This window comes from Xenopus laevis, chromosome 6S (genome assembly GCF_017654675.1).
Source record: "Xenopus laevis strain J_2021 chromosome 6S, Xenopus_laevis_v10.1, whole genome shotgun sequence".
Lineage (NCBI taxonomy): Eukaryota > Metazoa > Chordata > Amphibia > Anura > Pipidae > Xenopus > Xenopus laevis.
The window spans coordinates 134,227,917-134,252,007 of NC_054382.1; the positions used below are offsets into that span (position 1 = coordinate 134,227,917).

Below are 24,091 nucleotides of genomic sequence, written 5' to 3' on the forward strand. Positions count from 1 at the left end.
TACCTGACTCCTCCAACTGCACATGCACAAAAAATTCAGCATTCCCTTACAGAATATGGCGTCCATGAGCTCCACTGCGTTACTCTTCATAAATAAGTGAGCATGCCGTCCAGGGACCAGTTCTGAAATAATGTACTATGTGGGTAGGAAGCAGGGAGAGGGGACTATCTAGGGTAGTAAATGGGACTTTTCTTATTGGGGGGGAGTTCCTTCTCCTGTAAATCTTAACTACCACACAAATATTTGGTGCTGTTTTGTTGCAGCCCTATTGGCAATTTGGTCCATCTACTGGGCATTATGAGGGTCAATCGTGAGGCATCTTCACTGATCTTCTTTTGCACTAGCACCTGTGATACTTCTTGGTTCCTGGCAAGCAAACATGCTCCCTGCTTGTTTTGTCATTAGGACTCAAGAACATGTACTAAAAATGGAGACTTCAAAGATGGAGCCATATCAGTGGATTGTATAAACTAATGAGGGGCACTACATTTTCACAATTTTAAAATTCTACCATTTCAGAATGATCAGAGAAGAGCTTCATGTAGACAAGAGATTATGAGGCAACTGTAATTCTTTTTGCCAATGAGCTTTACAATTTTTTTTCTTTTAGTCAATGAATTTCAACTACAATTACTTTTGAATGAAACATCTCCCAGAAATTTTAGAATACTCTGGGCTTATCAATTTGCATCTCAACAGTGGTCAACAGCAAACCAATCAGTGATTCAGCTAGCAACTAGAACAATGAAAGCAAATATCTAATTGGTTGTCAAGGGCTACTGCCCAGGGGCAGATGTGCTGAGTGTTTAAAGCTGGCCATAGATGTTGAGATTTTTAAAAGATCAGATCCTGATCGTGAGACCAATATCTTCTCAGAACGATCGTACGAATTTACCATCAACTAAAAAGACCAATTTGGCAGGAAAACAAAGGGGAGCTGCCTGCTTGGCCCTGCAAACATAGAGAGATTGCACTGGGGCCGACAAAGATTTTTTGACCTGGCCTATCAATTTCCCGACAGATGTCGGCCGAAAAATCGTAAGATGTACGATCGTTCGAATACCACTAACCGCACGATAATTTCGAAGGATTGGTCGGACTTCCCTAAAATCGGTCGTTCGGCAAGAAGAATCGTCGCGTCTATGGGGACCTTTAGTGTCCTTTGGGGCATGAAACGCGTCAGGCAAGAGATGATTGTTTAAATAAAGTATCTATTTTTATCTACAAAACTTTGGTCTGATCTATACGTGAGTTACCAGTGTCCCCAGCAACAACATTTATTCTTTGTCAAGAGCTACTGCCCAGGGGCTGATTGTTTATTTATAACCCCAATGCTATGGAAGAGATTGTGGTTTCTTTGTACCTTCATAGAGTAAATGAACAAGTTATTATATGTTATATTGGTATTGTACCTTAGTAGTGATGGGCAAATCTGACCTGTTTTGCTTTGCCAAAAATTTGCGAAATGGCACAAAATTCACCAAATCCATTGAAGTCTATTAGCAACATATTTTGATGGGCAACAATTTTTCTCACCCATTGGAGTCTATGGGCATCTTTTTCATGGTGAAACCCAGTTATGCGTCATCGATAATATCCTGAATGGTAACAAATTGTAAGTACTCTGACACAGATTCAGATCTAGTAAAAATATCTAGTCACTTGGTACACAAGTCCCATCATTGTGTTGTTCTATATGCTAGATGTTTTTGTTAGGTTAACAGCTGGGCTTTATTACATGAGGAATATTAGACAAAAATGTATTCATGTTTTTTTGATTTTAATACAGGTTGGGTTTCCATTATTACTTACTTTGAAGGCCTTGTTTCTTGGTTTCAGCAGAGGAAAAATGTGCTCCATGAAAGGGAATTCTGGAAACTGTAGTCCATCTAGATGCACCGTGGTTCAAAGAACTACATAATAGGGATAAATGAACAAAATTCCAGAGACACTTTATGATACAAATTGGTACTATTTTATAAAGAAGGACTTAAGTCTTGGCATAGGGAAATTCAAACACCTCTTCTACTCTGGTAGTTGTCACCCACACACTTGAACGTTGAAGACATTTGCACTAGGTAAGCAAAGAGTCCCATTTCCAAAGTAGATTACTTTTTGAAAGAAGGTACTATTTTATGACTGGCTTTTTCAAATGGAATGGACAAGTTTTGATTGCATAGATTATTTTGTCAGTGTGATGGCCACCTTGAACGGTGTGTTTTTTTTAGGTGACTGCTGTTTTGATGTCATATCTATGGTGACAGATATTTAGAAAACCTGCACATAAGTCAATGATTATTCTGTGAATATAAGATTCATTCACATCACTGACTTCTTCAAAAGGGTTCATTCAATTTTACTGGAGAACTACCGCCTGAAGATCCTTGGTATAAAGTGTAGATTGTTGTATATTTCTCATTCATTTGAAAAAAGGATGGCAACATGTAAAATTGGTCCCAAATGACCTTCCAAAACAAAGGGACAGGTTGAATTGAGCAGGGTAATAATTTTGCTATCTATGGGCATTAAATGGGCTGGTTATTAAAGTGCCCCACAAGGCATAAGAAGCAGGTCAAGCTCTACGTCTTTGCCATTAACAGCTCTTCACATCCATCATCTCCGCTATTTTCTTTCTTTTTTTTGTGTTTTTTTTTTTGTCCCTGCATGCGCATGTATGTTGCTTTTATTAACTTAATTTTGTGACAGAAACGGTGACTATGGCAGATTTTTCTCAGGAAATGTCTGCCGTTGGGCTAAATAAAAGACTTTTCAGACTAAAAAAAAGTTTAATCCCACTGAAATGTTAGATTAAATCTGTCATCATCAAGACCCAAAGAATGTGATGGGGTTAGAAACAGATGCTCCAAGCACAATGATCTTTTCACAGAAATTGGATTGTAAAAAACAAAAAGGAAAAAAATTAGAATATAGATCAAAGTGAAGAGAAATAAACCTTTATATGGAGAGAAATTTTGCCTTAAAAAATTGAGTTTCGTTTTTCAAGCCATTGGTTCACTGGCATGGTTAGTATTATTAGGTCAACACAAAGAATATTTGTGTCCATAAAGTGAACTTATAATAGACTTCTTACGTAGATTTGGTGGCTTTGGCCACTCTTAGTTTCCTAATGTTCTATACTATCAAATCGGGTCTAAATCTTAAAAGAAATTGGCAAATTAAGATTTTTTTTTTGTTTTATACTGTTTTACCTTCAAAATGTTTATCCTATTAAAAATATATATTGGGAATTGTATTTAAAACTTGTACAAATTCTTCTTGTACCATGCAGTTATTTATTCCAAATCTGAGTGGAACAAGAAACAGTATTTTACCAGATCACATCATCTGAACCTGTTTCATTTTGGATCAGGTTATAACATTCAGTTGGGTTTGGATTTTATTGAAGAATTTGGTACCTGTTTTTAATGATTAAAAACAAAAAAAATGGCACTAGAAGAGAAACTTCTCAGCATGCTGTTGGGATATATATTATGCTGTTGTATATATAATGACATTTGACAGATAAATTTAAAAATTGTTGAGAAATACCAACCTTGCCTATTTTATTTTATACAGCCTGTTTATTAAAAAAAAACTGCTCTAAATTTGCTTTGGTGCATTGACGTCTTCGGTGATGTGCCTTCAGATCGGATCAATTTGCTTTAGTCCACCCTGATCCTGTTGATTAAATTCAGTTGATTAGGCCACTTGGGCTTAATTTTTATTTCAATGATTGCCTGTGATTCCATATCTATCTGGGATATCCTAGAATAGCTAGCACTCCATTTCTACCTAAATATAAAAAAAGCTTTTGGGAATATTTCTTTGGCACACACTGTCTTTCATGGATATCAATATTTGATCCTGTTCGATCCCTATGTTTGAGCAAGGGTTTTAAATATAAATTTCATATTACTGTTAGATATTTAGCAGGAATTTTCCATCTATGATGAGCCAATAAGTGCTAAATTATAATGCTTGCTTACTCTGCCTATTCACAGGCATCTGGGATAGCTGAAGAACAATGGCTGCGACAATCATAATTTCCCCTTATCTATTTGGGGGTTCCAGACTTTCTACATTGCTGTTATACTATCCCATTATATCCCATAGGTCGTTTTTGGCCACATTCATTAGTAATAAGGCTGTTTACAATAAAATAGGAGGACAACATCATTGGAAAATTACATCAAGCATTCTCCATTTCTGTTAATTAAATAAGTGGGAAGCTATAGCCAGGAAACATGTGTCTCTTAAAGTGCTAAGTGACTTTACCCATTGCCTTGAGAAAAGGCTGCACTGACTGAACCATAGAAATGGAGTCCCTTGGGAGCCTAAAAGTCCTACCAACATTTAAATCTCTATGCTCTCTCTAGTTCAATCCCATGAGTTAGTCTAACCCAATTAACCATTCTAGCAGGTTTGCACTATGAGTATCTTATCAGGTTTGAAACATTATGGAAAGAAGTATCAATATGAAGTTAATTCCTCAAAGAAGCCATCCTGAAGTTCTTTCATTCTCCCCTTTCTCTGCCTTTCTCTAAGGTAATGTTTTAAGAACAACTTGTTTCCTTGTCATACTCTCACTTTATTTACTTAACACAGGTACAAAAGGGATTGTAACTCTCAATAAATGTTTATTAGATTTTTTTTTAATCACATCTGTCATATCTGGTCATTTTCAGAACCTTTCAATCATTTATAAGTGCTTTGCTGAAAGAACAGTAAAACCAAGTGGAATTGTTCTACTTTTGTGTTGGCAGGGCCTCATTATGGAGTTCATGTGTGGTGTTACCGCTCTTGGCGCTCACGTGGATGTCGGCGGTTTTGGCCATCACGGACAGGCGGTCTGCTCTCTTCCAGATCCTTTTTGCTGTCTTTGATTCACTGGAAGGATTTGTTATTGTCATGGTGCACTGTATCCTCAGAAGAGAGGTAGGCAGATATTTTGTATTTAAATAATTAAAATCCACCATTGATAAATTCAGCCCTGAACTTCCCATGTGGCTCTTGCCTTAAAAGAAGAAGTACAACTTGAAATTTAGTTATATATAACATAGACAAAAAGTACTATTGCAAGAGTTGAGCTTTATTTCATATTCTTGGTTTTCAAATTATTTATCTATATTATAATATCTTTATTGTGCTATTAGTTCATTCTAAGGTTGCCCTCTTAAGGATTTATGCACAACACAAGCTCTGAATACCTTGCATCCTCTTTCTGCCCCAAAATTCCCTCTCACATAGAGGGAACGTACACCATTGAGTATTCAGTATGTAGTTATCCCCTTGGTTGGTTTGTAGAAATTAAGCTATTACTTTTATGACAGACAACAGTGAAAAGATTTGGATGATCAGAGAGATGAGAGCACTGATTACACACATAAAGCAATTCATTTCAACATCTGCCCATTTTATGGGCTTTTAGCAGTTAGTTTCCAATGCCAAAACAGTCTCTACTGCAGAGCAATGCACAAAATGCCTCGTTATCACTTCCATGCTAATAAAAGCATCGTCTTTTACTCTGTTAGTCCATTCTAGTGAATACCAAGCTTGCTCTTGCCAGCACACACAGAGAGAGAGAGAGAGAGAGAGAGAGAGAGAGAGAGAGAGAGAGAGAGAGAGAGAGAGAGAGAGATGGATGGATGGATAGATATTACCTGTTTTTTGTATACTTTGTATTCTTTGTATACTTTCTGCTTTGGGCAACTAATCATTTCATACAGTGGCAACCTCTTTGTTAATGACCCATTAATGTATCTCTACTCTCCCAACCTTAACCCAGATTTCTTGTCTTAGTTATTTTCATGTTTGTCTGCCATCTATTCCCTTTCTAAAAGATGTCACTTTTACTTTCAAAAATATGTCCATTTGCTACACAAGATTTAACCAAAATTCCAATTGACTCTTTCATTAGGTCATATCAATCAATCCCTTTAAGTTCAAGTTCTTTCAAAAAAAGATAAACAACCTTCAAGTTCAACCTTTTATGTTGATATAAATCTTGGCTTATTGCTAGTTGAGCAAGAGAAAGGTAAAAAGCCTCTATAATTTGCCTCGGGGGGGGGGGGGGATTCCTTTCTGGCACCAAGATGGCAATTGGACCAATTTCTGAACTATTTTTTAATAAACCTGTGTTTCCTCACTTGCTAAAAAGCCATCCAATCCCCTTCTTGAAGTTATCTAATGTATCTGCCATCTCCAAACTGCCATCACCAAGTACTTTCCTTACTCATTACCATTTCACTTTCATGAACAGAGTTACATGCTAAATTTGGGTTCCAATCTTTCAGCCTATAAATGGGTTATAAAAGCACATTTCTTTATAGAAACTTTCCCCTCATCTAGCTTGGCATTCTTTCAGTATACTCTATATAACCTGCTCTCATGTAACATATTAGTATAGTAAGTTAGGTTGAAAAAAGATGCTCATCCATCAAGTTAAACCATGTAGGTCTATATATAACTTGCCTAACTGCACATTCATCCAGGGGAAGGCAAAAAACCCATCTGAAGCCTCTCCAATTTGCCTCAGAGGGGGAAAAATTCCTTCCTGTCTCCAAAATGCAATGGGACCAGTCCCTGGATCAACTTATACTATGAGCTATCTCCCATATCCCTGTATTCCCTCACTTGCTAAACACCATCCAACCCCTTCTTATACCTATCTAATGTATCAGCCTGTACCACTGATTCACTTCCCAGCTCTCCCTGTAACACCCCTTTCCCTCCTCTAATCTCATTGGCTCCCTCCTGTCTGCTGGGAGGAGCTACTGGTAAATAAAGCATCCGACCCTTCCTTGTACCTATCTAATGTATCAGCCTGTACCACTGATTCAGGGAGACAATTCCACATCTTCACAAACCCCTCACTGTAAAAAACCCCTTCCCAATTTTTAGGCGGAACCTCTTCTAATCGGAATGGGTGACCTTGTGTCAGCTGGAAAGACCTACTGGTAAATAAATCATTAGAGAGATTATTATATGATCCCCTTATATATTTATACATAGTTATCATATCTCCCCTTAAGCGCCTCTTCTCCAGAGTGAACATCCCCAATTTAGCCAGTCTTTCCTCATAGCTAAGATTTTCCCTTTACCAGCTTAGTTGCCCTTCTCTGTCCCCTCTCTAATACAATAATGTCCTGTTTGAGTGATGGAGACCAAAACTGTAGGGCATATTCTAGATGGGGCCTTACCAGTGCTCTATACAGTGGGACCCCCTCCTCCCGTGACTCTCTACCCCATTTAATACAAGTCAAGACCTTATTTGCCCTTGATGCTGCTGACTGGCATTGCTTGCTACAGACAAGTTTATCATCTACAAGGACTCCAAGCTCCGTCTCCATTAAGGATTTGCCCATTAATTGTACAAGTGGATATTTTTACATCCCAAGTGCATGACTTTACATTTATTGACATAGCCTGGTTTTCCTTCACTATACACTGTATGCTACTGCTGCCTGCTAAGGACAATACCTCCACAATACAGTGCCACATCTTATTCCTGATCCCACTCAATCCCAAACCAACAATTATAAAGTAACTTTAGACTGCAAGGTCAAAGGATTAGAGCTATCCTACCCCCTGATACCATAGAGCTAGCAACACACTTGACCTCGGTGGCAGCCCTAGGGTTCCCACAGCAGATGTTTTTCAAATAAAAACACAAAATAACTTTCACCCGCTTTATGTCAAAATGCAAGTGCAATTGCGTCCAGTTTAATGCAGCATGCTGATGTGTGGTCAACGTAACATGGAGAGCAGTTGCCAATCCTTTAAAATTATTGGTAAAAACCACAGAGATTTACCTTTGAAATGTCATTTAAGCAGTAAGAGGTACTTGCTCTGTATTTCATGTTGTGAGAAGATTTTTATTTTGTGTTTTATTCCAGGTGCAGGATGCTGTGAAATGTCGAGTTGTTGATCAACAAGAAGAAGGAAACGGTGACTCTGGGGGGTCCTTTCAAAATGGACACGCTCAGCTAATGGTAAATCATTGATAGAATATATTTAATGCAAAATCCTGACATGCCTCAAGTAAAAATCAATCATGGAATCCCAGTAACATCATAGTCTAATGTCTAGAATTAAAAGGGAGTCACCAGTAATATAAAAATCCACTATATGGAACCCTACAGTAAGTCCTGCAATCTCAACTGGTCCAGTAGTTTCTTTATTTGAATGGATTGATTTGTCTTGATTCATGGTATCCCAGCTATTACTTTGCCCTGTACTCATGGCTGCAGTCAAGGACCACTAGTTCACTGCTAATTAACTCAATGCAGTGTAGCAGAAATGTTCATTTCATCCCTCAGTCCTGTCTCGTGTCTCTACTGAGTAACCGTCTCATGCCGCTGAGTGCCTGTCTTATGCCCCACTTGAGTGCCCACCTTGTGCCTCTAATGAGTGCCTGTCTCATGTCTCCAATAAGTGCACATTTCATGCCTCTAATATATGTCTGTCTCATGCCTTTAATGAGTGCCTCCCAAATGAGTGCCAATCTCATGAGTTCAATCAGTGCTTGTCTCATGTCTCTGAGTGTCCATCTCATGTATTTAATGAGTGCCATGTATTGTGCCCCAAATGATTTCCCACCTCATGAGTGCCTGCTTAATTCCTTTAATTAGTGCCTGTCTCATGCCGCTAATGAGTGCTTGTCTTTTGCCCCAGTTGAGTGCCCACCTCATGCCTCTAATGAGTGCCTGCCTTTTGCTCCAAATCAGTGCCCGTCTCGTGCCTCTATTGAGTGGTTGTTGCATATTTCTAATAAGTGCCCATTTCATGTCTCTAATGAGTGCCTGTCTCATGCCTCCAATGAGTGCTTGTCTCAAGCCTCTAACGAGTGCCTGGCTTATGCCTCTTATGAGTGCCCGTCTCATACCTTCAATGAGTCCCCATCTTATGCCTCTAATAAATGCCCATCTGATGCCTCTAACGAGTGCTTGTCTCATGCCTCTAACGAGCACCCGTCTCATGCCTCTGAGTGTCCATATTCTCCCTTTTGCCAATGGAGTCCAGTTAGCCTATTTAACATTCGATTGCTCCATTACTGCGTTGTCTTCCTCTCCTTTAACCATTGCGGGAAACAGATCACATTGCTCATAGTGTTTTTCTTTCCATTTTGATTTCCATTTTCTTCCTGCATAACAAGTAATAAACTTTGCATAATTATCTGACAAAATTGCACCTTCGCTAATGTTGTACGTGTAAGATGCCATCAGAGCTAAACCAGAGCCAATCAACACATTTTCTTTATCAGAACTTGTGAAGATTCCCACAGCAGATGGTTGAACACAATAGCCCCATGTACTGTGCTTAAACCACACTTGTTTGTGCAACTAATTACCCAATTACAATGCAATGAGCCAATAGAAGGTTTGCGCATTGTGTTGAAATGTCCTGTGAATGCTCACTGATACAAGATGTGTGTTTGATCCAGAAAGTGTAGATTATGGTGCCATGGGGCAGTGATCGGAGGTGAAATAGGGCTATAGAGCCCGTTGCAAATGAGACCTGTGCTGTTACTGGGCATTAATAATTTGATAATTTTCTGCAGTGATTCCTTGTTTATAGAACTCCTTTTCTTTCTATCTTATTCTCAGCTGGAAGAAGCCAACAACCCATACATCTGCACGGCCATGGTTGGTCTCAAGGACAAGAAAATACCGGTAATTAAATTCCTCCTTTCAACTTAACATTTATCCTTTCAACGCTTTCTTGTGTTTCCAAATGAAAATGCAGGACATTTTAATCACATCTAAGAGCGGCTCCAGCCCACGCTATTGGCCCCACCAATTCTAGTTGCCCTAATCTCCATTTCTATAGGGGAAATAAAAGCTGAGCTGTTTACCATTTACTTGGATTCCAAATCCCCCAATTCCAGATCAGATATTAAACACAATGTAGGTGGCTGTTGTCTAGTTGCTGATGTGCAGTGTTTGCAGGGTCATTTTTATGAAATCAATTCATTGTTTGCTGATGAGATGCCGGATATTCTCTTTATGATTTCAACTCAATAACTGAAGATGTCATTATGGGTGTAATTATTTATATTGGCTTATGGGCGGCTTTATATTAACGGATGTGCAATTCTCCGGCACCACCTTAACGTTGTTGTTATATTGAAGAGAAGATTCTGCTAACTAAACAATAGCTCATTCATTGGCTCTCCATGGGATCATACAGAGATTGTTGCCTATCCTTGGTGCATGTAAAATCCCATTCATTAAAGCATCAAGATGCGCTCCTTGTACTTCTGAATCATCGGTGCCGCTACCTTCCTCCTGTTCTGAACTGAGCACAGCTGTGCCTATATATTCGTCCAGCCCACTGTGGGACCCCTAAACCAACTGCCAGTTCCAATCCAAGCTGTAGCTCCAAAGTTTTTCACAGTGGCCTGCGTTGGTCACCATTCAATTGAACCAAAAGAATCAGGCACACACCCACTCCCATGCCAAAATTTGGAAATTACGTCAACCAAATTTAACAAAATTGCTTCTGATTCAAAGTGCAATTGCAACTGCATCAATTGTACCTCCTGGGGACCACCATGACACTTGAATTGTAGGGGGGAACATTAGTAAAAAGTGAGGCCACCACACCAAATACGTATATTCATAAATTCAGCCAAAATAGTTCGCAGTTCACCCCAGTCTGAGGTTGTAGAAAACGAGCAAGTGCCCCAAAAGACAAAAAACACGTCAGCCCCCTTTCCCAATAAATGATTTTGTTATTTTAACTACTTCCTTTGTTTTGATTTTTTTTGGAAATCTCACACCACATTTCAAGTTTTTGGGAAAAACCGCTGCATTGTGGGTATCAAATATGGCAAATATTGCTTACATGTGTTTGCCTTGCAGATTGACTTACACTGGCAAATGAGCCCTTTAGACTTATCAAACTTGTTACTAAGTGCTAGCGCTTTGATTTGCACATAATGAATCCAATGCTGACGCCATTGCATCTTTGCAGTCGAAATTATGCAATTCACACTCCAACACCAGAAAAACCCAAACACAACTTGTGCCTGATCTACCAACTCATATGGAAATTCTCATAAGTCCAACTGGCTTAATGAACCTGTATCACAGGTGGCTAAATTGGCATGACCCAGGCTGCTCTGATTTATTCTATTTATTTTAGAATATAGATTGTATTTCGGTGTAAATTTCATGTTTTTATCTTTTTTTTCTTCAGTCGGATTTTGAGAAAGACGTGGATTTTGCATGTAGATCAGGTGAGTACCCGACCCAAGATCCTGGTATAAAAATATATAGAATTTCCTTTGTCCAAATGTAGAGTTGTATATAATGCATCTGTAACCTTCAATTGAAATAACATTGAGGGTCAATTACTAATTGCAGGGCAAGTTGCAAAAATTGACATAGTCTGCCATGGTTTTTACATGATTTTTGACTGGAGATAAGTGCAGTCCTGTTCTTATTGCCTGCAATAAGGTAGATAGTAAGTATAGGGCTCCTTTGCAGCATGCCCAGTACTAAATGGCTACCCTATGGCAGTCAGTAAGGACAGGGCTGCCTTGTCCTCAGTAACACTCCATTGTGCTCCAAGGTGCAGCAGAATCTTTATTCTAGAGTTTGTTCATTAGCTTCCCCCACCAATTGTTACCTGGTTATTAGAGTCCCAACTCACTATTCTCCAATAGATTGAACAGACTAAAGTATGAGTATCAGAAATAATGCATTACTTTGTGTTGTTTTTGTTATCATGCGGCTCTGACCCTGGCAACTAAATCTCATTTGAAACTTCTAATGGAACATATTTTGAGGCATCCAAACCCCATCCTAGCTCACTCTGGACAGAACATGGGTTGTATCTGTGTTACAGTGACTCTTCATACTCACATATTCAACCTTCAGACTTTAAACACAGCACCTTTAGGGTCCTTCAAAAGTGGAACTACCAAGGCATTCTTCTTTACCTTGAGTCTTCACAACTGAGTCTCTCCACTGGGCAAGCACACCAAGGGTGCTATCCCAATTGCACCCCATATTAGAACCTCAGAATATTTATTCACTGGTGACCTTTGTCTTTGGTTGCTTGAGCGATTCCTTGTAGGATCAATGTAGGATTGAATCCCTTGTCTGACTGATTCCTGTCCAACAATGTGGATGATCCACATCCAAAGAGTCATCTTGGCTTGGCACTTATCTCAAAGTCCTACAGTCCAGTCCTACTTGGTACTCACTGGGACACCCATCTTACTAAGGATGTTAACTCATTATAGGGATACATTTCATAGGGGGGATAGTCACTTATCATTGTGGTGGGAGCTGGTTGAACAAGAACACAAGGGGGTCATTTACAGCTGCAGAGCAGGGTGCAAATAGTGGGAGCACTCCATCATGTTTTTTGCATGTTGGAAAACCACAGGTCTCCTAAATAGAGCACAGAGATCTGTATTCCCCAAAGTAATGCATTTACCAGCACTGCATTCAATATATAGTTGGTGGTAGGAGGCAAGTAGACATCCCCCCCTCCTTGTCCCCTAAATTGTAACTCTTTCAGACATGCAAAGTTGGGAATGTCATAGGACACAGGTTATAATGAGGCCTAATGATTCCTGGACAATTAGGACATGACTGCTAATACTGCACTCTGCACCTCAAACCTGATTTGTTTTACCTGTGAAGGGGTAAGGAGTGCCGTCAGACCCCAGACAAAAGTATAAGGACTAAGTGCCTAGTGCTCCATCTCAAGGGGGTGATAGTAAATTATTTCTAATGTATAACTGAAGGAGCGTACAAATAAACTATTCAAAATATGCTAGAAAAACGTAATAATAAAACCTATAAAGAAGATTCATGAACAATTCCCTATAATATTGATGCATTTTTTATTTTAGCTCTGACAGTGTCCCTTTCAATATGCCCAAAGGTTCCATTTTCTTGCGTTAGCTAGCTTCTAAAGAAAGAAAATCCCATCCTGCTTAATGTGATTGGGTCATTTTCCAATCTGTGCTTTAGTAGCTCCGAGGCAATCATAACTCATTGTGACCAGTTGAGCTGGAACATTAGCATTTCCCATAATGCACATACAGGGACGACAGCTTTAAACTGCCTCTGAATTTGGATCTCAGGATTCGCTAATAAAACACATATGTTCAATTTTTTTTAAAAATTAACTCTCTTTTCTCACAATTCATATGGGCTATGAAAAGGCCTAGACTTAAACTATCTATTCTTATGACAACAAAACCTAAAGGAGGACTCTCTATACCAAATGTTGAAAATTACTATTTTGCCACTCACCTCCAGAGAATCTGGACTTGGAAACGAGAAGGATCTTTTAAGCTGTGGAAAGAAATAGAGCAGAATGAGATGCAAATTAATATAAGCAACATCATGAATATACATTATGACAATATACCAATTTCACTCAAAACACATCCCACTATAGGAGCAACGTTGGCAGTTTGGCATGGTTTACAGAAGAAACATGATATCTCTCCATATCCGTCTCCAGAGACTGAGCTATTAAACAACCCGGACTTTCCACCGAGTTGTGATAGAGGCCAAATTGATAGGTGGGCCTGCATACAGGGTAAACCTACTAAACTCAAACAATTTATTAAACGAGGACGAATTATTCCATTAAATAAAATCCAATCTAGATGGGGATGCCACCCCAGGGACCAGTGGAACTATCGTCAAATCTATCATTATTTAAGCTCGTTAGATCCCAAGAACATCACCAGACCATTGTCAGACTGGGAGGTGTTGTTGAATCAACCCGTAATTACCCACCCTATAGCTAAATTTTATAAGAAACTATCAGAGGAAGATAAAACTAGTAACCAGAAAACCAAAGAGAAATGGGAACGAGAACTGAACATTAAAATTGGGGGGAAAACGTGGGAAACTATAATGCTGACAGCACATAAAGGATCGAGAACGACAAAAACACAAGAAGCCAACTACAAACTGCTCAGTAGATGGTATAGAACACCAGTATTCTTAAACAAAATTTACGACAATGTTTCAGAGAAGTGTTGGAGATGCCACCTTGAACTAGGATCATATAGCCACCTCTGGTACAAGTGTGCTAAACTCTCTACATACTGGAAGGAAGTATTCAAAATAATAGAAACCCTAAGACCAGGAACTTATCAGAATTGTATAGAAACAGTAATCCTTACCGTCAATAAACATACTGAAGAAGTAATAAAAGACAAATTGATACTACAGATCATACAAGCAGCCAGAAACCAAATCCCAAGAAAATGGAAAATAGCAGAGCCACCAAGTAAAATAGATTGGATTAGAGCCCTGGAAGAAGTTAAAACAATGGAAGAACTTATAGCTTTAAAACAAGGAACAATGAAACGTTTTGAAAAATTATGGGAGCCATGGAATGAATACAGACGTGGAAACCATACAAGCCAAAGACAGGTGGAATAATGATACTCTAAGACTGGAAGAAACAATAAAAACCAAAAGAAACCGAACTACAAGAATTCATTAAATACAAGACTACTTACCTTTACTCTTACGTATCGAGTAGTCTCGAACTGGAACAATCTTGCTGGAAATAAAAGAAAAGAAGATTTAATCTGCTTCCCCCCTCTCTCTCTCTTGTCCCTCTATCACCCACCCCTCTTCTATCTGTTCATCTCCCACCCCCTCTATAAAATAAAATACGATAACTTAGTACTAAACAAAGGTAGATCCTATGTATTAAAGTGATCCTAATGATAATAGTTGGGACTTAGTTATACTATGTGTGGAAATGTACTATGTTGTTGTATATATATATCTGAAAAACATAACTGTATTTTATTACTCGTTCCCCTTCCCTTTTTCCTTCTGTACCCTTCAATTTTCTTTGAAATTGAAAATAAAGACTTACTAAAAAAAAAACACATATGTTTCCCTAATCACACTTTAATAACAATGAATGGGATTTACAGACAATTCCTGTCCCCACAAACAATTGACTATTCATTAAAAATGAACTTAGCCTTATTTGGAACAGTTTGATTAACTTGAATGTACTTATTTGGAGAACAAGTGTTGCAGAACATGATTGGACTTCATGCAGGACTGACTTTATTGGTGACAGGAGAAGGGGTAAAAGAAAAGGGTTCCTCATTATTTATATAAAGGACAATCTGATTGAATGTCTACAATTTGCCTTATCTATGGCCTCTTTGCCTACTGTATCCATTTTCCCAACAGTTGCATTGCAACTCTGTTGACCCACAGCTTGTCTTAATGTCTTTATCTTGCCTTACTTTTGCCATCTTGATCCACAGCTTTCTCTTTCTGTCTCAGTCTTACTCTACTTTCGATCTTGCACTTTTATTGCCATTGTGCCCTTCTGGTCCCATCTTGCCTATGGTCACTCTCTTGTTCTACAACCTGGACCTCGTACACCCATTATCCTTCAATCTTCTAAATGCAAATGCTGCTTTGAAGAGTACCACTACAGTGTATGTGTGGCGTCTTCTACAGTCACCCCAAAGGCAGCCCCAACTTTACAAATATCATGTATATATTAGTTATGGGATACAACAGGGTACAACAGTGGTTTCTTCCTGCCATTGAACCTAGGATTTAAGCCTGTCCATGGACATTGTGAATTGTAGTTTAATGCCACCTGGAGGACCAAAATCCCAATTTTATGCAGAATTTCCACATGAATAGTTATTCAGTTAAATTGAAACTTGTACTTAAATGTCTTATCATTATGTTCTTTAGCTAAGTTAAACATGCACTTCATTTTAAAATGTAGTGTTTTTTGTTTTTGTCATTTAGACAACCTTAATATTATAGTTGTGTGTATTATTTCTTTAATTATCTTGTTTTTAAAAACAGTTACTAACAAGAATATGAATCATGGACTAGATGCATTTTTGGTGTTTTTTTTGTATTCTGGATAAAGGGATATAATGTAAACTTTTCCCATTGTACAAAAAATTAGCACTCCATCAGACTTCTTCATATTGTTGACTCCATCAAGAGAAGGTTGAAATCACAAAGACTGAAATTTCTCTTTTGGATTTTTTTTTTTCTTCCAGTGCTAAACAAGGACAGCTCCACACTTCGAACATCTACAATCACAGGAACACTAAAGCGACCATCTCTTCAGGATGAAGAAAAAATGAAGATGAACCACCAGAAAGGTTCCAACTTCAATAGTCTTCCATCCAATGCGTCAAAAATTCACCATCAAGGCTCTCCACACTACCTAGGAGGTATAAACCTGAATGAGTTCAACAACCATACACTCACACTTAAAAAGGACAAAAGCCAGTCCTCCAAGCCTATGTATATGTGTGAAGGGGACATCTTTAAGAAGTTAGATTCAGAACTCACACGCGCTCAGGAGCAGTCCATGGACCCGAGCTATGTTATATTACCCAGCAACACATCAACGCTGAGAGCAAAGCCAAAAGAAGAAAACAAATACAGTATGAACATTGATCAGATGCCGCAAACCAGGCTCATACACCTTAATATGGCTGATCCTAGCTACATGCTAAAAAGTCCACCAAGAGAACGAATTGGCATGCAGTGTCCTGAGCAGGGGTCACCAATGCAAAAACATCAAATTTATCCCAGTGAGGCACAGATTCCACTTGGCCTTTGTGATAAAGGAGACTCAGGGATATCAGGAATTGTAACAAAGGGCGAATCCATCTCTGCACTTTCAATGAGCTCCTTGGAGGTGAGCAGAACTATTTGTCTACATTATTTGTATCTACTAGATGGGTGAGGTATGCTCCATTATTATTGGACAGTACATTACAGAATTAGGAAAACACGTTTAACGGAACATAAAGTGGATGGTCATGTAATAATTATCATTATTCTTAGTTAAAACTACCTATTATAAAATTTTCCAGACAAAGTGAGTCCCTGTCCCGTGAACTTAGGTCTGTCTTCCATGAATCAATGTCCTGTGACATAAGGCTGTACTTACCCTTAAAATAAAGCTGAAGTCTACTCAGATCTATGATTGTTATATTCATGGGAGGGATGGGGGTCTCTGTGCTCCAAAACAAAGCGGTGGAAATTACATTTCAGGAAGGTGGTGTGCAAAGTACAAAATATGAATAAGACCACTGAGCTAATTTTCCCCTGTCCCTTGTCTCTGGGCTATATATATATATATATATATATATATATGTATAATTAAAGTCAGTGTGTTCGACAACTGGTTTCCAGTTAATCCTGAAGGGTAGATTTAGATTAAGTTCTAACCCCATGTTCTCACCTTGTGTCATCATGCCCATACCTTCATTGATATTCACACGTGAACGCTAGAATCCTGCACCACGTACAAGGACAGTAGGTGGAAGCAAGTGTGCTGTGCAATAGAAATGTGGGAGTTAAAGTACAGAAGATGGAGAAAGTATCTTTAGGTAGACGTTTTCCAGCAAACATAGTACAGTGACCATGTGACGATAAAAAATAAAGAGCAGGTTGCATGCAGGTGTGTGTGGAGGCTAAAAGTCTATATGTTGTACTTATATTGAGTCCCATGTAAAAAATATGGCTGAATGCAATAAAATGTCACCTTCAGTTGTCATTAAAGTCCTTGTGAGGCTTCAGATATCAGATTCAGTTCATCTTCCTGAATATGGGAATCATGGATTTAGGGGGAACCCTTGGACACATTGTTAAAGAGAAGAAACAGGCAATTTTAAAAATTTGACCAGAAAACATTCAATTCATTATTATTTCTCATTGGGGTTTATGTGCATGGGGGCCATTACATTCTAAGATACCAGTAATAACATTCACTTTGAATGAGTATGGGACAACCCCATTAATATTGAGTTATTTTATTACATTTACAGAGAAGAAAATCACGCTACGCAGAGTTAGATTTTGAGGTAAGGTGATTACTTTATTTGTATATCAATCCATCATCAATCAGAATATTTAGATCAATGGGAGATCCAGAAGATTCAAGTGTACTGGGTCACCTTCTAAGCAAAACCAACAGTTTGTTATACTAGTTGACAGACTGTGCTTGATAACCCTGAACGATTCTTAATAATCTTCTTAAGGTGACTTTACACTGGCCAATCCTCTACAGTATGTCCAGCAGTGGCACCGGGCCCCCCTGCAAAAAATCTTCAGAGGGGCCTAGCGCAATCTGATTCCCATCCTCCCATCCTCCCATCCTCCCACCCACATCCTGCCTCCGCCCACTCCCCCCCATGACGACTTGGGCCCCCTTCTCCCCGCAGAGCGGCTGGGGAGGGTTTTTTTTTGCTTCCATACTTGTCCAAGGTCATCTTGCCATTATTTGATTTGGATAAAGAACTGATGGTTACAATTCAGGAATAACTGTGCATTAAACTAGCTCCTTATTCTAATGTCTAACTGTTTTATTGTCGTTGTTAGAAAATTATGCACACCAGGAAACGCCACCAGGATATGTTTCAAGACTTAAACAGAAAACTACAACATGCAGAGACAGAATCCCCTACTGCAGAGAGCAAGGTATTCAGTGCCTTCTAATTAAGTAATCTGGCCTCCAATATATCTGCTATGGACATCATAGTCAAATAATTTATTCTTCATAAACATACTGTATAATGTTAGGTCAAGCTGGAAAAAAACCCACACCAACATGCTTTAAACTCTAAGCAAAGACTCTGTTTAGAAGCAGAGGTCTTGAGTTCCACCAATTTGCCATGTATTAAGTAAATCTGACCTACAATATATCTGCTATTGACATCATGGTCAAAAAATGTTTATAACTGTTGCCCCTTCTTAATAAACATACTGTATAATATTAGGTTAGAAGCAGAGGTATTGGGTTCCACCAATTTGCCCTGTAACCAACAAAGTTGGTCATTCAAATGAGGGTGGTTGATGCATACATGAAGGTTCTTACTGCTGCCATGTTTTTTAGGTTAGTCCATACTAAAATCAAGGAGACAGGTTAGAACTGGGAAATCAGCTATTCTTGATTTGACAATGTTGTGTTAATCTTGGTAATCCCACTCCTAAAACCCATTAAACCCTAAACTAATTCTTTGTTTAGATCTCTTACTGTTAGTTCTTGGATCCCAGAAAATACCAGTTAGCCCATTAACTAAGAAAGCACACCATCCAAATAACAGCAGAACATAGAAATATGAAGCTTTTTGTTGGTACCAAATATTTTAGATTATTTGGTACAATTATGGAGAGAGAGGTTAGAATTATGGGGCAGATTTACTAAAGAGCGATGTGGCTAATGCTAGCGACTTTTTGCCAGAAATCACATCTGCAGGGACATTGCCTATTCACTAACAGGTGCAGACAACAATTCTCTAGCGAAAGAGACCGTCACTAGCGTTAGCGTTCGCACTCTATCGCCAGGCGACTTTTCTCTTGCTCTGCAAATTCACTGAAGTGCAGATTTTACTGAACGTTACCTCTTCCACCAGAGTTAACTTCGCCCCTCAGACCAGCCAAATTGAAGCAAATGAAGCTTCATCCTCCTTAATCTTATGTCACTTACATCATATCCTGTCTGCCGAAAATGCATTTGAGTTGAAAAACGCTGGCGACTTTTCCTTTTTTAAGTGGGATTGCCTGCATAAAGTCATAAATTAAACTTTTTCCCCAGATATTTGAGGGCCAACATTAATTTTACAGTGGGCTCATGTCTAGGACATTAGAGGATCTATTTTGTCTTGTATTAAGGTTAATAATGGACATTTATAATAAAAAGTGGCCACTTCAAGCATTTGCACCAACATCTCTAATAAAGACGTCCATACGACTTAAATGTACCCACTGTATTCAAACTGACCTAAGCGTAAGATAAATAACGACTTTTTGCTAGGCATAAACAAACGCTAGCGAATCTTCGCTATGAAATGCTCACACTGAAGAATTGTCACTAGCGAAAAGTCACCAGCATTCGGCACCCAGGACGCAACTTCGCATTTTAGTCACTAAGGGGCACATTTACTTAACTCGAGTGAAGGAATAGAATAAAAAATACTTTGAATTTTTTTGGCTACTTCAACCATCGAATTGGCTACTTCGGCCTTCAACTACGACTTCGAATCGAACAATTCGAACTAAAAATCGTTCAACTATTCGACCATTCGATAGTCGAAGTACTGTCTCTTTAAACAAAACTTCGACCTCCTACTTCGCCACCTAAAACCTACCGAGCATCAATGTTAGCCTATGGGGAAGGTCGATTCGAAGGATTTAATCGTTCGATCAAAGATTATTCCTTCGATCGTTCGATCGAATGAATAGCGCTAAATCCTTCGATATTCGAAGTTGAAGGATTTACCTTCGAGGGTCGAATATTGAGGGTTAATTAACCCTCGATATTCAACCATGAGTAAATGTGCCCCTAAGTGTAGTGGTAAAGAATTTGCACTTGGTGAAGTGGTGCGAAGTATGTGAATTGGTCGCTAGCGACAATTTGCCCTTTAGTAAATCTACCCCCTATGTGATCACTTATTATGTACAGGTATGAGACCTGTTATCACCCTGTTATGCTCGGGACCTGGGGCTTTCTGGATAATACTGTAGATCTTTCTGTAATTTGGAACTTCATATCTTGTCTACTAGAAAATCATATAAACATGAAATAAAGCCAATAGGCTGGTTTTGCTTCCAATAAGGATTAATTATATCTTAGTTGGGATCAAGTACAAGCTACTGTTTTATTATTGCAGAGAAAAAAATCATTTTTAAAAATTTGGATTATTTGGATAAAATGGAGTCTATGGGAGATGGCTTTTCCGTAGTTCAGAGCTTTATAGATAATAAGTTTCCAGATAACGGATCCCATACCTGTACAACCAGTTTTATTGATGTTATAAATCTTATATTCATGACTTTTCACTTTTTGTTGACTTTATTTTTTTCCACCTTTTCCTTTACAGTTAGAAAAGCAACAGACGCCAAATAAGAGGCCATGGGAAGGTGTGAGAACAATCCAGTCACCACCTTGGGTTACAAAAGACCTGGAACCTGTGTCCCCTTCTCCCCTAGAGCTAAAGACTGTGGAGTGGGAGAAAATGGGAGCAACGATACCTCTGGTTGGACAAGACATAATTGACCTTCAGACTGAAGTCTGAAACTTCACAGAAAGACTTGTTTTATGTTTCCATATAAAAAGGAGAGAAGTTTGGTTTCTTTTGAAACCTTGTTAAAATACTTTTTTGCATCGTTCTCAGAAGGGAAAACTCCGTTAGACTCTTAGAGCTAGCTACAACACGATCTCTCCCAGGTACGGCAGAGGAATAGAAGGCAAGAGATGAGGCTCAGTGGAAGGGGATATAAAAGGACTTTATTAGGGTCATCTTCCATGAAAAAGTAATGGTTACAAAGACATCGAAATGAAGCAGTGTGGTTGGCTGACAATTATAATTACTCCTAGACATAGGAGAAAAACATAGCAGTAGAAAAGCAAGGTGGCCAGTCATCGCCAAGTTCTTGCATTCAGCCATTTTAATACAACATGTACGTAATACAATATGGCCAAATCACTGGCTTCTCTAGTGCTGGCCCAGAGAGGAGACCATAAAGCAGATGTGAGGGAACCACACGTACCTGATCCCTTTTACTAGGATACTCGCCAAATAACCCAGCCTAAGGGAGGATTCCTAGATATAGCAGGTTAGGCTTTACTCATTGACAGAAAGTCTTTGACTGTTATGAAGAACCCGTCCAGATACCTTCTGATTACTTTATCTTCATCCTCTGCTCAGTTCAGCAGATATTTGTCATAAGAAGATTGTTACCTACAGAAATGTTTATATAGTTTTGTAACCTGGCTTCGGACTTAACAGACTGCCTAGAAACGTACACTATGAAGATATAATAAAGTGTTCTGAAACCTAAGAGCACTTGTTTATTTTGCTCCTGACATTTTTTTTTGAGAATATTTTCCATTGGACCAGGGATCCAGCAGAATTTGTTTAGCCATTGCCGTGTGTGTTCCGCCAGAATTCATTCAGTGACCGTGGAAGTCCAACGAGTGGAGAAGAAATCGACTGGTCAACGTTTCAATGGGAAAAGAGTTCAAATAGATTAACCTCGATGAAGGTTGCTTGATATGCAAGCATTTTATTGCGCCCATGTTTTAAACCAAGATGACATTTATGTTGTCATTAGCTGTGTATGAAATAAACCGATAAATGTTACAGACCGTCTCCAATCCAAAATAGTAAATAAAGAGAGGAAAGTTTACTTAAAACTGTGATGTAATTGTCCGATTTTAGAATATATATAAATGATAAGAAAGCACAAGGCCTCCGGTGCCGTGTTGTATAATAATGTAATTATTATAATTACACACTATGAATTTTAGCATATAAATATCTTTATACTGTGTTTTCATTATTTTTCCTTTTGAATTTTATTTTTGATTATATTCATTTTTTTTAACGTTCGGCGTCCAAAGCCATTTCCCGTTAAAGAAAGCCGGCGATGTTAAGTAATAACTCAACTCCGCATTCGTTTAATACCTGTTGGGATTTACTTTTTTTTTTAATTTTTCCCAAATCCTCAGATTTTTTTTTTCTTTTCAATTTTTTCTTTCTTTTCTGTGTTTGTCCGTTTTTTCTGTACAGTTTTCAGAGCACAAATGAATGTGTTTTATTTCTAATAAAAAGAAAGTATAAACAATGATGTGCATGATTCCTGCTCCATGAAACTGCACACGCTATGCCCTTATTGGAGGGGCAGATGCCTCTATACAGGTCTAGGAGGAAAGACTTTGTAGTAACTGGTACAAATACAGGTATGGAATTCATTATCTGGAACCTGTTATCCAGAAAGCTCCAAATTACGGAAAGGCTGCTTCCCATTAACTCCATTATAATCAAATAATCCAAATCAAATGATTCCCATTTTCTGTGTAATAATGAAACAGTAGCTTGAACTTGATGCCAACTAAGATATATTTAATAGTTATTGGAAACAGAACCAGCATATTGGGTTTATTTGATGTTTTTATGATTTTCTAGTAGACTTAAGTAGGTGCATCTCAGGTAATTTTGCCTGGTCATGTGCTTTCAGAAAGAGCCAGCACTTTAGGAGAGAAATGCTTTCTGGCAGGCTGTTGTTTCTCCTACTCAATGTAACTGAATGTGTCTCAGTGGGACCTGGATTTTACTATTGAGTGTTGTTCTTAGATCTACCAGGCAGCTGTTATCTTGTGTTAGGGAGCTGTTATCTGGTTACCTTCCTATTGTTCTTTTGTTTGGCTGCTGGGGGGAAAGGGAGGGGTGTAATATCACTCCAACTTGCAGTACAGCAGTAAAGAGTGACTGAAGTTTATCAGAGCACAAGTCACATGACAAGTCACCTGGGAAACTGACAATATGTCTAGCTCCATGTCAGATTTCAAAATTAAATATAAAAAATTCTGTTTGCTCTTTTGAGAAATGGATTTCAGTGCAGAATTCTGCTGGAGCAGCACTATTAACTGATGTGTTTGGAAAAACAACCCATGTATTTCCATGACAGAATCCCTATAAAGGACTGTTTATCCAGAAAACCTCAGGTCCTGAGCATGCTGTATATCAAGTCCCATACCTGTAGTGAATATGTATGTATGTATAACTTTATTTGCAAAGCGCTGTTAAGGAGCAGCAGTGCTCTACAGTATATATATATATATATATATATATATATATATATATATATATATATATATATATATATATATATATATATATATATATATATATATATATATATATATATATATATACAGAATCATATCAGGACAAAGAGCTTAAGTGCTATGTGGTAAGATACATCTTTGGAAGGAGGTCCCTGCCCCGTAGAGCTTACAGTCTAAGTAGATGGGATGCTAACATACAGGTACAAATTGGAGATAAAAAAGTGCACAAGGTAAGGCATAGTCAGTAGGGACAGGACTAGGCTAATGTTCTAGTGCTCCAAAATGTAGGCTCTTAGTTTTTTTTCTTGAAGAGATTAAGAGAGGATTCCTTATGGAGGAATTCAGGGATGGAATTCCAGAGGTAAGGAGCAGCAAGATAGAAGGGTTTGAGATGAGAGGTGGCAGTGGATGTGGATGGTGTGAAGAGAAGGTGACTCTGAGACGAGCGGAGAAGACGACC

General features: G+C 38.5%; 1 protein-coding gene across 6 annotated transcripts in view; it reads left to right on the top strand.

The window, feature by feature from the left end:
* Window positions 1-22,626, top strand: part of LOC108695463 (adhesion G protein-coupled receptor B1) — a 317,736-nt gene extending 295,110 nt beyond the window's left edge. For all 6 annotated transcript variants that reach the window (XM_041568042.1, XM_041568041.1, XM_041568044.1 and 3 more), the window contains 8 exons: window positions 4,764-4,935; window positions 7,896-7,991; window positions 9,606-9,671; window positions 11,200-11,239; window positions 16,043-16,692; window positions 17,828-17,863; window positions 18,381-18,479; window positions 20,882-22,626. In XM_041568042.1, the coding sequence (XP_041423976.1) occupies window positions 4,764-4,935; window positions 7,896-7,991; window positions 9,606-9,671; window positions 11,200-11,239; window positions 16,043-16,692; window positions 17,828-17,863; window positions 18,381-18,479; window positions 20,882-21,076 (1,354 nt within the window). In that variant the 3' untranslated portion in view covers window positions 21,077-22,626. The remainder of the gene's footprint in view (window positions 1-4,763; window positions 4,936-7,895; window positions 7,992-9,605; window positions 9,672-11,199; window positions 11,240-16,042; window positions 16,693-17,827; window positions 17,864-18,380; window positions 18,480-20,881) is intronic.
* Window positions 22,627-24,091: the final 1,465 nt, after the last annotated feature.